This window comes from Berghia stephanieae, chromosome 4, assembly GCF_034508935.2.
Source record: "Berghia stephanieae isolate SIO BIC M18660-M18661 chromosome 4, UCSD_Bste_1.3, whole genome shotgun sequence".
NCBI classification, from domain to species: Eukaryota; Metazoa; Mollusca; class Gastropoda; order Nudibranchia; family Aeolidiidae; genus Berghia; species Berghia stephanieae.
In genome coordinates, this window is record NC_088363.1 from 74,304,815 (window position 1) to 74,319,346 (window position 14,532).

General features: G+C 36.1%; 1 protein-coding gene across 1 annotated transcript in view; it reads left to right on the top strand.

The window, feature by feature from the left end:
• LOC144971228 (uncharacterized) overlaps nucleotides 1–13,550 on the top strand; it is a gene marked incomplete at its 5' end in the record, with an annotated part of 42,881 nt that extends 29,331 nt beyond the window's left edge. The window contains 7 exon segments of the mRNA XM_078911736.1: nucleotides 3,718–3,868; nucleotides 4,730–4,783; nucleotides 4,943–5,101; nucleotides 6,488–6,613; nucleotides 7,888–8,039; nucleotides 8,865–9,027; nucleotides 12,144–13,550. Coding sequence (XP_078767862.1) covers nucleotides 3,718–3,868; nucleotides 4,730–4,783; nucleotides 4,943–5,101; nucleotides 6,488–6,613; nucleotides 7,888–8,039; nucleotides 8,865–9,027; nucleotides 12,144–12,184 — 846 coding nt within the window.
• Nucleotides 13,551–14,532: the final 982 nt, after the last annotated feature.

Here is a 14,532-nt window from a genome sequence, read left to right on the forward strand (position 1 = left end):
AATCAATCAATTAAATGACCATAGACTTCTCAAAAGAATTTTGAGTTTGAAAATGCTTTTTAAAGTATTAGGTTTGAAACTTTTTGACAATATTAGAGACCATTAACTAAATCAATATTTGAAGTTCAAATTTTCTGTCCTTACACGAAATAGGTGTGTTTTTTCTTAGCATAAGAGAGTCATGTCTGCTTCAAGATTTTGTAATCTGCTGTACACATGATACACGTGGAAATGGGGAAACCTCCCAAAACAAACAAACAACAGCAAGAATAACAACAACAGAAACAAAAAGCAATACAAAATAACAAAACAAAACAATATTTATATCAACATTGAATAAATGCTTTGCAACTTACTTCAGCCGTCGGATAACTCTTTAAAGCCAAATTAGGAATCAGCTCATTTTACAATCCTAATTTAGATTTTCACCCTGTGATTGGTAATGTTACCTACCAACCCATGTTATATCTATATGAACAATGTGAGATAAGTATTCTGTTCTTATTTCTTTTTTTTTTTGAAGTTGCAATATTCACTTTTGGCCCAAACTTTTTACATCCCAGAATTTACTGTAGTTTATTCTTCTTTTTTTTTTCTAATAACATTTCAAGTCAAAGGATTATTTTTTAGGCAATTGCCAATATAAATCATGCAGTACCATAGTATTTTCAATTTAAAAAATCAATAATAAGATACAGTAAAAAAAATTTATCAATTTAAAAACCCTAAAAAAACAAAAACAAAACAAAACAAAAGCATACCCCCCCCCCCAAAAAAAAAAAACCCCACAAAAATAAACTAACAAAAAACAAACCAACCCTCCCCCCCCCCAAAAAAAAAACAAAACAAAAAAAAACAATACAAAACAACAAAAAAAAAACCCCAACTAAACGAACAAACAAACAAACACTCACTTGATTTAGTGGGCAACTTATATGACACAAGCTAATCATGTTGCAGGAAATACGTTGATATAAAAACATTCCATCACAATATATATATCAATAAAAAGGTACAAAGCAAAAACTATTTTCATACACATTTCAAGAACAAACCTATATAAAAATAAAGCAGCAATCAATCACAATCTAAAACCATTATAGATATTTGCATCTGGTTTTTACCATCTTATTGGTCATCGACCTTTATTACAAAGTTAGCAAAATCAGCAAAAACTTAAAAGACCAGATTTACCCCATTCTTTTCTGGATTGAGAACAGTGCGACAAAATTATCCTTGTGCTATGTATGTGATTGCATGAAATGGAATGGGCAAAGTTGCTCAACACAGTTTATAGCACAGTTTAGCAGACCATTACAGGACAAGAAAACGGTTTTTAAAAAAAAAAACAAAAAAAAAAAAAAAACAAAACAAAACAACAACAAAAAATAACAAACAAAAAACCCCAACCAAAAACAAAAGAACAATATAAAAAAGGCCAATAGAAAAAAAAAACACAACAAAACTCAACCCCCCCCCCCCCCCCCCCCCAACAAACAAGCAACAGAACATTCTAAATTTGCAGCGACACAAAGTGACTGTTTGGTGCTTACAGATTCACAAAAGAGTAATAGGCCCATCTTTCTTTATTACGAGAATGATAATTGCAAATGACTAAAGTTCAAAGCTGCACCCCATCTTCGTGAATATCAGCCATAGTTTTTCAGTATGGAGGTTCTCCTCCACCTTGAAGACAAGCTGTTCGTGAATTTCTAAGCGACACGTTTCCATGGGAGTAATGGACTCGACTGCCTGGCCGCCTGGGTCACCGGACATTTCTCCATATGAATTTTTCTCTGTGGAACAAATTCAGAGAGATTGCTTATTCGGCTCCATAACATATGTTGGCACGCTCACCATGAAGCAAAAGAGCTATTATTGAATCCATCACACCACAAAAGCTACAAAACACACGACAATACCTTAAATTTGCTTGTAAATAGCTATGGAAACCATATTGCTTTGCATTGAGTAAAAAAAAATGGTAAGCAGATTGTAAAGCATTTATGTGTGCAAAAGCTTTGATTAAAGTATATTTATTGGCTGTAACGTTTTTCTGTTATTATTTTTATTAAACAGGGACAGGCTTTATTGTACAACAATAATGTGACATTCAGTCCACGTTCGTTTCACACATTTTAATTAAATCGTTGCTCTTTAATTCAAAGTAAAATCAAACCTAATTTTAACCACAACACTCACATTTAATGTCAACTTGATCTTCAACGGAGTTTTCATCTTTCGAGTGTAAACAAAGTATGACCTCAAACTCTTAACGTCTTTTACACCTCTAGGAAATTGCATGACGCCAAACCTTTCACACTTTCCAATGAACCTTATCAGATTTCGCCGCCATGCCAATGGTTTACGATGGTCAACTATGTTAACTGAGTAGGTAATTGCAATCTGGCATTAATTTCACGACCTTTCTAAAATCACACCAGATGTCAAGTATTGTCAAAAAGTAATTGATTTAATTAATGAGGGAAAATGTGCAAATGTGAGTCATTGGAAATATCTTGCTGAAGGAATCACACTTTTATATTTCGGACAGATTATTAGATTGTGAGGGCGGTAACAACTGAGAGAAAAAAGAATAGAATGTTTGAGAAGAGGATGTGTGCATTGTATTTGCGATCTATGTGTTGTAATGTAACTTCTCAACCAAATCAGGATAAAAATAAAGGTTGCTCAGCCCCTAAAGTGATTGGCCAATCTAGCCAAAAATGTTATTTTCAAAAACTATTTTGCCAGTCTAGTCGATATTTAAAAATGAAAACCGATGAAATAGTCAAGGAGATCGGGGTGTTATTAGTATTTGGCCACGGTATGTTCTATTTGGTCATTTTGATGTCGAAATTGGCTACGAGGAACTTTGACTACCCGGCAGCGCTGATTGACAATTTGTGCCCATCAATTCGTCTGCCGAAAGTTGTATGATAGTTCCCATCCTGAAGCCAGGGAAGCCGGCAAATTACGCCGACAGACCCAAATCATTTCTGAGCTGCCTGTATAAACGTTTGGAGCATGTGCTATTGAACCAATGGGGCCGGTCATAGACGCTGCCCTGTCAACCGAGGAGGTGGGCTCCAGGAAAGGGAGGTGTACCATGGAGCAGGTCATTGCCCTTGCAGAGCATATTGAAGCAGGGTTCGAAAGGAAACAGCAAACTGATGCTGTATTCATAGACCCATAAGCGGCGTACGATACGGTCTGGTGCGAAGGGTTAATGCTCAAACTTGCAAACATCGTAAGGAGCAAAAATATTTTGAAGTTGTTCTCTTCAATCTTAGGGGAACGACAATTCCACGTCGCGCTGGGAGACACCTCGAGCAAAGTCAGGAAGCTTAGAAATAGGGTCACTTACGGATCTGTTCTGGTGCTAATGTTGTTGGATTTCTACGTCCCCCCTAAGGCTGGAATACGCGGACGACTGGGCTCTCGTTCCTCAAAATAAGGCGTAGCAGTGAGAGTACGATTTGAAGCTGCTGCGGAAAATCGCAAAATTGCATGTAACATCATCATTATTAGAATTTTGATGGCATGATAGCTAAGCTGAATTTAGTATTTTTCACAATACCAGATTAATTACTGTGATGTGTAGAATATTCAATAATAAGAAAAACATTCAGTTTTGGTTTATTATGTGTTTATTAGTTGTTTTGTGCCACTTTAATGTTGGATGTCTTAATAATTGTATCATTTATTTTCCCTTAGACCAATGTAAACGAGTGGCTGCACGAGATAGGACTGCCCATGTACAAGGACAACTTTAGGAGGAATCACATCCGAACTCCTAGGGAAATGGAAATCTTGAAACGTTTTGATAGAAAAGATATTGAAAAGGAACTTGGAATTAGCAAAGAAGGTAACCTATGAACTTTGGTTCTTGGTGGTCAATATGTGTAATTTACAATCGTTTTCACTCTTAAAATTTTACCTAGCTCTATTTTCTTCTTTCTCTTTATCTTCTCCTTCGTCTCGTCCACATGCTTTACTTCTTCTTCTTTCTCTTCCTCCTCCTCCTCCTCCTCCTCTCCTCCTTCTTCTTCTTCTTCTTCTTCTTCTTCTTCTTCTTCTTCTTGTGGTATGGCACTCGCTTTCGGATAGTAAGGTCCTGGGTTCGAGCCTCGCTCGGCGCATAGTTGAGTCCTTGTAAAAGGCTCTTTACTCACATTCTCTCACCGTACTCAGGTGTAAAATGAGTACCTGGCCTTCAACAGCTTTGTCTCTGCCAGAAAATTGTAATATCGCCTAACAGGCGTCATGTTTCGTTCTTAATGGTAAGTGTTGCTGTTTGTATTGCGCTATATAAAAAAGCTCTCTAGCTCTAGTTCTTCTTCTTCTTCATCTTCTTCGTCTTCTTCTTCTTCATCTCTTTCTTCTTCTTCTTCTTCTTCTTCTTCTTCTTCTTCTTCTTCTTCTTCTTCTTCTTCTTCTTCTTCTTCTTCTTCTTCTTCTTCTCTTCTTCTTCTTCTTCTTCTTCTTCTTCTGCTTCGTCCTCTTTTTCTTTTGTCCCACTTCTTATAAACTGTCGCAGTGAAAATAATAAATTTTATATTCAATAATACGCACTGATCAAGTAATAAAGTGCTCACTTGAAAAAAAAAGAATACTTTTTTTCCTTTCAACTTTAGGTTAGCATCATGCAAGTAAAAGTTATTTACCTCCCACCTTTCTAAACAATTTATTCGCAACTACAATTAAAATCAATTCATCTTCTTTTCAGGTCATATCAAGAGGTTGATGTATGCTATACAGATGTTGAGAGACCCTACAGACGGTAAGGACTATTTGTAAAATTGCACCAAATTACCGCCCTACTCTGGAATATCTAGCATACTTTCTTATTTTGGTTGGATATTGATCGATTAAAAACTTATTTTAAAACTAAAAAGTACCCAAGTTTTATTCAAATGGTTGTACATTTTTAAATCTTCAGGCCAACAAAAGGCAATACGCATGCGCCAGGCAGTGGAGGAGACGCCCATTCACTATCTGAGAGAATTTAATGTGGCGGAGTTTGAATTCTGGAAGAATCTACGATCAAAATGTTTGGAGCCTGATCTAAAAGCTTTCGGTCTCGAAGCTGAAATTAAATGTAAGTTTTCTAGATTTCAATTTCCTCCTTCTCCTCCTCTCCCCCCGCCTCCTCCTCCCCCTCCTCCTCCCCCCCCCCTCCTCCTCCTCCTCCTCCTCCTCCTCCTCCTCCTTCTTCTTCTTCTTTTACTTCCCTCGTTATGTCGTTCTTCTTAGACAACGCACTATTCTTGACACTAAAATGCTCGTCATCTTTCAATCTTCAACCGTCTCATCTGTTCATTTGTAAAATCTATTTCTGTTGACCACCTTATAGCTGAGTTTGTTAAATCTGATCATTGTAATCCACGCACAAATTCAAATCTTTCAAAAGAAAGTCGCCTTTCCTTTTTTAGAACGTCTGATGTGATATCCAAACAGCCATAGTCTCAGTTCGATGTATTCATTTTTCAAGTATTGCTTTAACAACTCAGACAAATGAAACAACGGTGAAAGGGAGGAGGTGGGCAGGTGGGCGTGCCTGAAGGTCACATCCTTCATGTACAGTTTATAGTTTATATATTTATCAAGAGATGATATTAAACATATATATGACCAGCGTCTCAAAACGGTATTATGTCGGGATGAACCAGAACATGAAATGTGAGTTTGTAATCAAAATGATAGGAACTACTAGCGTCCGTCTTTTTGCAAGATGAGAAATTGCATTTATTCTTTACGTTGAACAATAGAAATGAACCCCAAGTTTCATATTTGTGGCTATAATTCAATTTTGACATAATACCGCTTGAAGACGGCAGGTCACATATTCACCTTACAGTCTTAAAGCGCTTGTAAAAATGGAAAGAAATTATATGTCCTCATTTCTTATGACTTGTAGTTTAACAATTCGTCTGTTTTGAAGTTCCGTGCCTCACTTGGGGAGACACCAGACATCCTTATCCATTATGGGATTGCATTACCTTAACTTGAGCTAATTCTCTTAAGAAGGAACTCAATCCCAAGTGGTGATGAAAATTGTAATCTGTTATTTCATCAAGGCATATTTATATCACCATTTTTTAGAACATGCGGTCATCTGTAATACCACATGTGGTTAACATCGGAATAATATACGCCCTTCGCACACATACACACACACAATAACATACACACACACACATACACACACACATACATACACACACAGACCCACCCACCAACACCCACATACACGTACACACACATGCACAAGCCCATACACACACAAGCACACACGTGTACACTCACACACATATATACATAGACATTGGAATTCAATAATAGACTGAGTTTATTAAATATTAGCTATTAATGACTATCCTTGTTGTTCCCTTCCTTTGTTTTTAACTTAAAGACGATACCAACTTGACCATCAATGGCACATTTAAAAAACACATTATTGTTTGATCCTTTCCCTCGATTACAGTGAAATTGGTTGAGCTGAGAAATAGCTGGTTGATTATCATGGCTGTGAGTAACATCTTGTGGCTTATTCTCATCATTACGCTAGCATCCAAGAGTGAACTCACTGTTTTGGGAGCCAATCCTCTAGGTAGGTAGTAATCAAGGGGGATTGGGAAATGATTGTAGTAATGGTCTTTTGGTATAACGCTCGCCTTCGGATGAGTAAGTCCCTGTAAGAAGCGCAAAGTTGAGTCATTGAAAAGGGATCTTTTCTTAGATCCTCTCACCGAACTCATATGTGAAATGAAAATCTGGCCGGTAACAGCTTTGTCTCTGTCGACAAAATTGTAATAGCGTCTTACAGGCGTCATGTTTCGCCCTTCATGTTAAGAGCTGCTGTTTGCTTGGGACCCATTGTAAAGCGTTTGGGTCCATTTAGCGGATATTCTGTTGTAAAAAAGCCCAAGTTAAGATGAGCGGAATTGGAAGGTTATTGTTTTGTTTATAAAAACCTGAGCTCTAAAAAGTGTCATCAGCAGGTTTCAACTGTTTTGTAGCTTGAAAGTTCTGATCTAAATACTGCTGCTGATGTTGTTGTTGATGATGATATGATGATGATGATGATGATGATGATGATGATGATGATGATGATGATGATGATGTTGATGATGATGAAGATGGTGTTGATGATGATGATGATGATGATGATGATGATGATGATGAGAATGATGTTGATGATGATGAAGATGGTGTTGATGATGATGATGATGATGATGATGATGATGATGATGATGATGTTGATGATGATGAAGATGGTGTTGATATCATACATTGTGATATAATGTGTTGATTAAAGCAAGGACAATAGTTTATAAATTTATGTGGAGCATTTTATGATCGCATCAAATCAAGATGTCTATTTATGAGATCTCTCTAAAGTCTATAGCGTTTTACTTACGAAAGAACTGCCTGATTCATAATATCACAACTAGCTCTAGAAGATTTTCACGTCTCAATTTTAAGGACATGAAGGATGAGAATCCGTTATTGTCTATGTGTGGAAATTTCTCTTATGCCCAAATTTTAATCAATAATGTGTAAAATATTTTTTTTTTAAAGTATGCCTTTCCGCCATGACATGATAAGATATCATTGCCTAGGCATTCCATGAGGGAATATAGATAATTCATCAAACAAAATGTCTGATGTCAACAGGAATCACCCATGTTGACCAAAGTGAGCAAATTGGGGGTTAATTGTCTTGCCCAAGGAAAAAAAAAACGAAAGTGCCTGAAGCAGGGCTCGACCCCGCGACCTTCCGGGTCACAGTGCAATGCCTTAACCACTCGGCCACTTCGCCCCCGTGTAATGTGTAATGTGTAATAAAATAAATTAAATTCGATCTTTTCATAACTTTTACAGGTCTGGTTTTCTTGTTCATCTTCGGATTAATATTCGTGATCCAGTTTATCTCCATGATGATACATCGTCTCTCAACATTGGCTCATTACCTTGCTCGGGCTCCTTACAAGTTTGGCAAGCCCCTCAAGACGCATTGGTCATTCCAAGATAAGGTACAAGAGTGCTGAGTTTAACCAGTTAATTGCCGTACTCTATTATAAAATTTGGTGAGAAAAGTTGTCCTTAAATTATCGATCGATTTAAATGACTCTCATCTTGGTTAAAAACTCTCAAACATTGAACTCTGCCAAGATGAGGGTCATTTATATCGGTCGATAATTGAAGGTCGAGTTTTCTGGCCAAATTTTTGTATACAGAGTTCGACCTTTAACTGATTAAAGTGACTAAAATTAATGACAATGTCCCGTATGAACCATTCTCTTTTTTTTTCATCTAATTATACCCCATGCTTCCCTCTTCACATTTTCCAAACTTGACCGTTCTCTTTCTATTTCAAGTTTCTCTTTTTATTTCAAACTCCTTTTTCTAATCACTAGTCTTAATTTTTAAAAAAAATATCTACTAAACGTGCTCAACGATCTTTTCAACAGCAACTCGTAACATATAGAACGAGACATAACGCATGTTAGGCGATAATACATTTTTTTCCCGACAGAGACAACGCTGTTAACAGCCAGGTACTCATTTTACACCTGAGTATGGTGAGTTAAGAGCCTTTTCCAAGGATTCAACTATGCGCCGAGCGAGGCTCGAACCAGGAGCTTCCGATCCGAAAGCGAGTGTCATACAACAAGACCACATAGCCGCAAAATGCTGTGAGACAGATCAGTTTCCATTGACTTAAGAATACAATTAAAACATTCTGTCCCCACAGAATGTGAACCATTTCAAAGACACAGAGGATGTGAATGCTGTGGGACTGATAAGTCACTATTGACTTTATTAAAAAAACAATTAAAATAATTTTATTTCCACAGAATGTGAACTCATTCGAAGACACAGAGGATGTGAATGCTGTGAGACAGATCAAGAGGGATGCGGAGAGTGCTTTGAAACGAGTCACCAACAAGTCCAGAAAGTCCACGACCAACAGTACGGTCAACGAACGCAGCCCTCTAATCACAATCGAGAACAATCAGAGTAAGTGCATTGATATAGCTAGGTATCTGTGCGTCTTATTTAATAAGATAATCAGAATGTACTTTTTGTTGTTTTTGCAAATGTGACCCAGCAATACCGCTGTACTCTGAAAGAAAAAGAAACAAAACAATATTTATTTTATTTCATTTTCTTTGCCAGAAAACTCGTTTTTCAAATAATATCTATCGATTAAAATGATCTTTTTCTTGCCAAAAATTTCAAACCTAGGACTTTGTGATGTCCACGGTTTGAGAGATTTTGACATTATGAGGGTAATTGTAATCGATCGATACTTGAAGGACGAGTTTGCTGGCCAGAATCATAAATACCTGATTTTTCAATGGACGGCCAAATGAATATGAATATAATGCTGAAAATATAATTTTTTACAACAATATGAGACTTGGATTAAATCTTGAATTTCGACTACATTTAAGAAACTGATTTGAAAAATTAAAATGTCACAAAGACATTCTCGGAATCTATCTCATAATACCAGGTTGACGCGGTGAGTCTCAAAGAACAAATCGACATGAAATTTAGTTTGTAAAAAAAATGTTAAACAATACTTTTTGCAATTTTTCTCTTTTTCACAAAGGCTAACACAACTAAATCCTAATAAGCTTTGTTAGGATAAACATCAGACAACTGACTACCAATTTACATACAAATTGTTTTCATATTTACTTCGGCAAATTCAATCAAAGTTAGCAATTTGAATAGAATTAGCATAAACCACCTCATGAAAGTAAAGGGAATAATATGAGGGTTTTTTTTTGTTGTGTGCAAATGAGTTTATAGAAAATGAATAAGTTCGAATTATCTTTTGATTAAAATTGAAATGCTCGTCTATGTCTGTTAACCCAAATTATTGTGAGCTCAGTTTTGTAATGAGAATATTTGTCAAGGATCAGAAAACATTGGCTACTTCAAAAATGTAAATCAATTCCATGATTTTGTAAGGCAATGAGATCAGCAAATATGTACACACAGATTTAAATAATAGCCTTCTATAGATAGATGCGCTTGGCTAAGAAGCTCACGTCATTGTCATCCGAAAGTATAACGGGCCAACACAAAAAACCGTGTGTAACCATGAACTTTTATAGTTTGGATAATACAGTTTAGTGAGAATTACTCACAAACGCGGATGGCAAAAAAATAGTAACATAGGCCTGAATGACGGAATCTACGTTCTCGCTACAGAGAACAACTGTGTGATGTTTAAATATTGGTTTCAATACCATCGGAAGTGTGAAACCAGTTCTCCCCCGGACAGGCTACATACATTGTGCAATTGTTCTTCTTGTTCTAGGGTGATGGCATCTTATTTCCTAGCCTAAATAAATGCTGGTCGTCAACAAAGATCACCCATCCTTTTGCGCTCCGTAGTGATAAGCCTGTACATCCTGTTACTAAAACAGTTTTGCAACCTTATGATTCAATATTAAGTCACCTATTTATTGTTAATCATTCGGAGGACTGGTTACACATTTTCAAGGAATTTGGACCGGAAGGGAAGGTCTGACGTCACGACGTCTGCCTCCCATTCTATTCAATAATGTGTAAAAACATTTAAATAAAAACACAGAGTGCAAGGCTTATTGATTCAGCTGATCGGCATGTATTAATGATGGCTATGATTTAAACGTATCACTCTTACCAAGTGTAGAAAATCATGACTAGAGACAGATAGATAGAAAGATAGATAGCTAGCTAGATAGATAGATAGCTAGCTAGATAGATAGATAGATAGAGAGAGAGAGAGAGAGAGAGAGAGAGAGAGAGAGAGAGAGAGAGAGAGAGAGAGAGAGAGAGCTTGTTTTTCTCACACACCTCGACACCCGTCTTTTGTTTAATTCCCTTCATGACTCCCTCGCTGATACTATTGACGATACGTATGTAGCTAAAATACCCACAACATCCACCAGCCGTAAATAACGTACCAATACAAAAAAACAAACTATGTGTTTGTGAGAACAACTCATAAAAGGGCTGTCTAAAAATAATAACAAAGACCCGAGTGACGTCAACTTTGTTTTGTCTACATCATTATCAACTCAAGTTTTGTGAGGTGGAAAGGTCACTATTATTATTTCGCAATGATAAATGTTTCAACGGTGGTCTCACCAGAATTTCTAATTTGTCGCTGTTCATCAATGTTGATGCAAATTTTAGTTAATCAAATGTTGATTTTTGAAGCCTTTCTCTCTAAATCCAAATAATGTAAGGTGTTAAAAAGAGACATTAACACAATTATGCGCATATTAAAGCTATAAGATTGAAATGATCTGGACATATAGAAGTGCTTGAAATGTAGCCTGTTGACTGTGAAATAATATGCCATATTATTCTCATCATTATAGCTCTGTGTTGAAACAATAGGGAAGCGAAGGTCATACCTCTCTCTCTTCCGGTTCAAAACTCCTTGAAAGTGTGTAACCAGTCCTCTGGAGTGAAAAGTGAACGACGAATATGTTACATATTGAATCATAATGTAGGATAACTGATTTAGTAGCCGGATGTATAGGTAGAATCTTATGATTACCGGGCTTAAAAGAGCGATAATGGATGATCTATATTGACGACCAGCATTTATTTAGGCTAGAAAATAAGATGCCTTACTCTGGAACCAGAGGATCAGTTGCACAATGAATGTATCCAGTCCTCTGAAAGACTGGTTTAACACTTCCAATGAGATTGGAACCAGTATTTTGACATCACACTTTTCCCCCTATTGTTGAGGTCATAACGTCACGCCATTGTCTGTATAATTTGGAACTTATAAAACTGATTATGATGCTAAACGACAACAAAATTTACTTCATCACTGCACCACTTCCACAACGACCACCGCCACTACAACCACCATTAATGCCACAGCCTCCATTATAATCACCACCACCACCACCACCACCACCACCACCACCACCACCACCACCACCACCACCACCACCACCACCACCACCATTATTATCATCATCATCATCATCATCATCATCATCATCATCATCATCATCATCATCATCATCATCATCATCATTATTACCATCACCAACACCATCATTACAACAGCAGTACTATATTCATATCTTATATTATTGATTCTTCCTCAGGGGCGTTCCTCAACCACGCGACGGACTTCGCTAATGCATGAGAAAATTGAAATTCCAACAATTCCCATATCCTACGAAATAGTTGACATCTTTGATGAGTACAAAGTGGTTCATAGTTTGAGAATCAAATTACAACAAACATTTTGTGTCCATCTCTACTTCTTCAAGATTACTAAAATCACCACCAATGTGTTATCACATTCTTCATAATAACGAAAGAGCAACGCAAACAAAATGATCAAAATGTATACACAACAATGTTCACTCCTCAAAAGACCATTAATGACATATAATCAAATTTTGCATTTAAATAATGGAACTTGAATTAAGCTCAAAAACTCATTTTATCCCGAATTAAGCTTTTAATTTTGAATTCTTTACCGGCGAAATAACATTGATAGAACGAAAGTGTATTTTATTACATCAGGCTTATGGCGTATTATATACCCCATTTTCTGTATTGTAATATGGACAACAAGAATCGCTTTCTTGGACAGAAGACCATTCATCATAAAGTACTTCCGCTAGCTTTAATAGAATCAGCTACCCAACCAACGGTGGAGATATTGAGGGGGGGCAATAAATAAGATCAATACAAAAAACAAAGAACAAAAAAAAAACAAAGCAATAAAAAATAACGAAAACAAAAAAATAACAAAACAACAACAAATAAACAAAAACTAAAAGGTCTTGTTGGGTTACTTTGCGTGTTTAAAAAAAAATAATTGCTGACAAAACCAGTAAATTCCGGTCTGTGGCAAGAACATAATATGTGAATGAGTGAGTGACGAGGCCGAGGTGGTGGCGTTGTGGCAAGCCATCTTTGGATCGGAAGACTAGCTTGATTCCCATTAAATATTTTAGACTTCCTTTTCAGAACGGAGTATTAAAAGCTCTGACTTGTAAATGAGGTCCTAAGTTGTAAATAACTTAATTTATGTTGAAAAATGGTTTTTAATTTTAACTTTTAAACGAGTGGATTGCTTCATATTTGCTTGCGTTCGATATAGAGAAAAATGCATTTTAGTGAATGTTTGTAGACTTGATCGTACTTTTTCATGTACGAATCATCAGTTTACCTTGTTTTGTATTGAAGTCAAGCGATAGTGATCGTGATCAGTGACCGGTTATGTGAAAATGATGAATATTTCCAAGCCCGGTGTTTTAATCCTTGGGTAGATCTCTCCATATAGCCTCGACTCATGCTTGTATCTGGGTATATAGCCAATGACCGATACAAACTGTAAGTGTGTTCCTGTCACACAAATTGATATGATATACTATGGGGACTTGGTTGTTGAGAGCTTACACTTACATGGAACATGGTGGAAGAATTGTGAAAAGCATTAAAGTGGTGAATCAGAAGTATGAACATTTATTAATAAAACATCGATATATCGTACATTTACCTCAAATTGTGATTGAGATTTTTGCTCTCTCTCTCTCTCTATCTATCTATCTATCTCTCTCTCTCTCCTCTCTCTCTCTCTCTCTATATATATATATATATATATATATATATATATATACATATATATATATATATATATATATTCCTCCCTTCCTCATTACCCTTCTTCTTCTCTATACCAACATCACTACTACCACTGCCAACAAAACTGTTTTTTTTTCTTTTTTACTACAACGATAACAACAACAGCAGAAACAATAACAGCAAAACAACTACCACTACTACTACTACTACTATCATCACCACCACCACCACCACCACTACTACTACTACTACTACTACTACTACTACTACTACTATTACTACTACTACTACTACTACTACTACTACTACTACTACTACTACTACTACTACTACTGCTACTGCTACTACTACTTTTTACTATAACCACGAAGACTACCACTTATATTACAAAGCATTGATCAGGGGGGTAACGCATGGAATGCGCTATATTAATATTCATGTAGAAATATTTCCTATCTTTTCATAATTTTTCCTATCTTTTCATAATTTTAGCTTTTGTGTGGTGTATTTTCATTATTTATTCAATCACAATCGTTAGCGAATGTAACTGATGAAACTCGGCACAATAAAGCGAAAGTCTTTATTTCTTTATCCTGTAATAGTCCGTTCCCTTAATGGAAAAATTGTGCAAATCGTGTAACCAGCATGAAATTTTCACACAAAGTGCAGAATTTTATGAGGATTTCGAAAATAGGTGGCTCCAAGTTGAAATATTGCTGGAACCAAGAGTTATTGCCCTTTAAAGGTGACAAAATACATTTTTTCAACATTTTATTTTTTTTTCTCAAAAAAGTACGGTTTTATAAATATTTTATAATGATGTGGTTATTTTGCTATTCCCTTGCGTACTTTGGACTCAGAAAATATTTTTTCATTTGAATTTTATTGAAATAT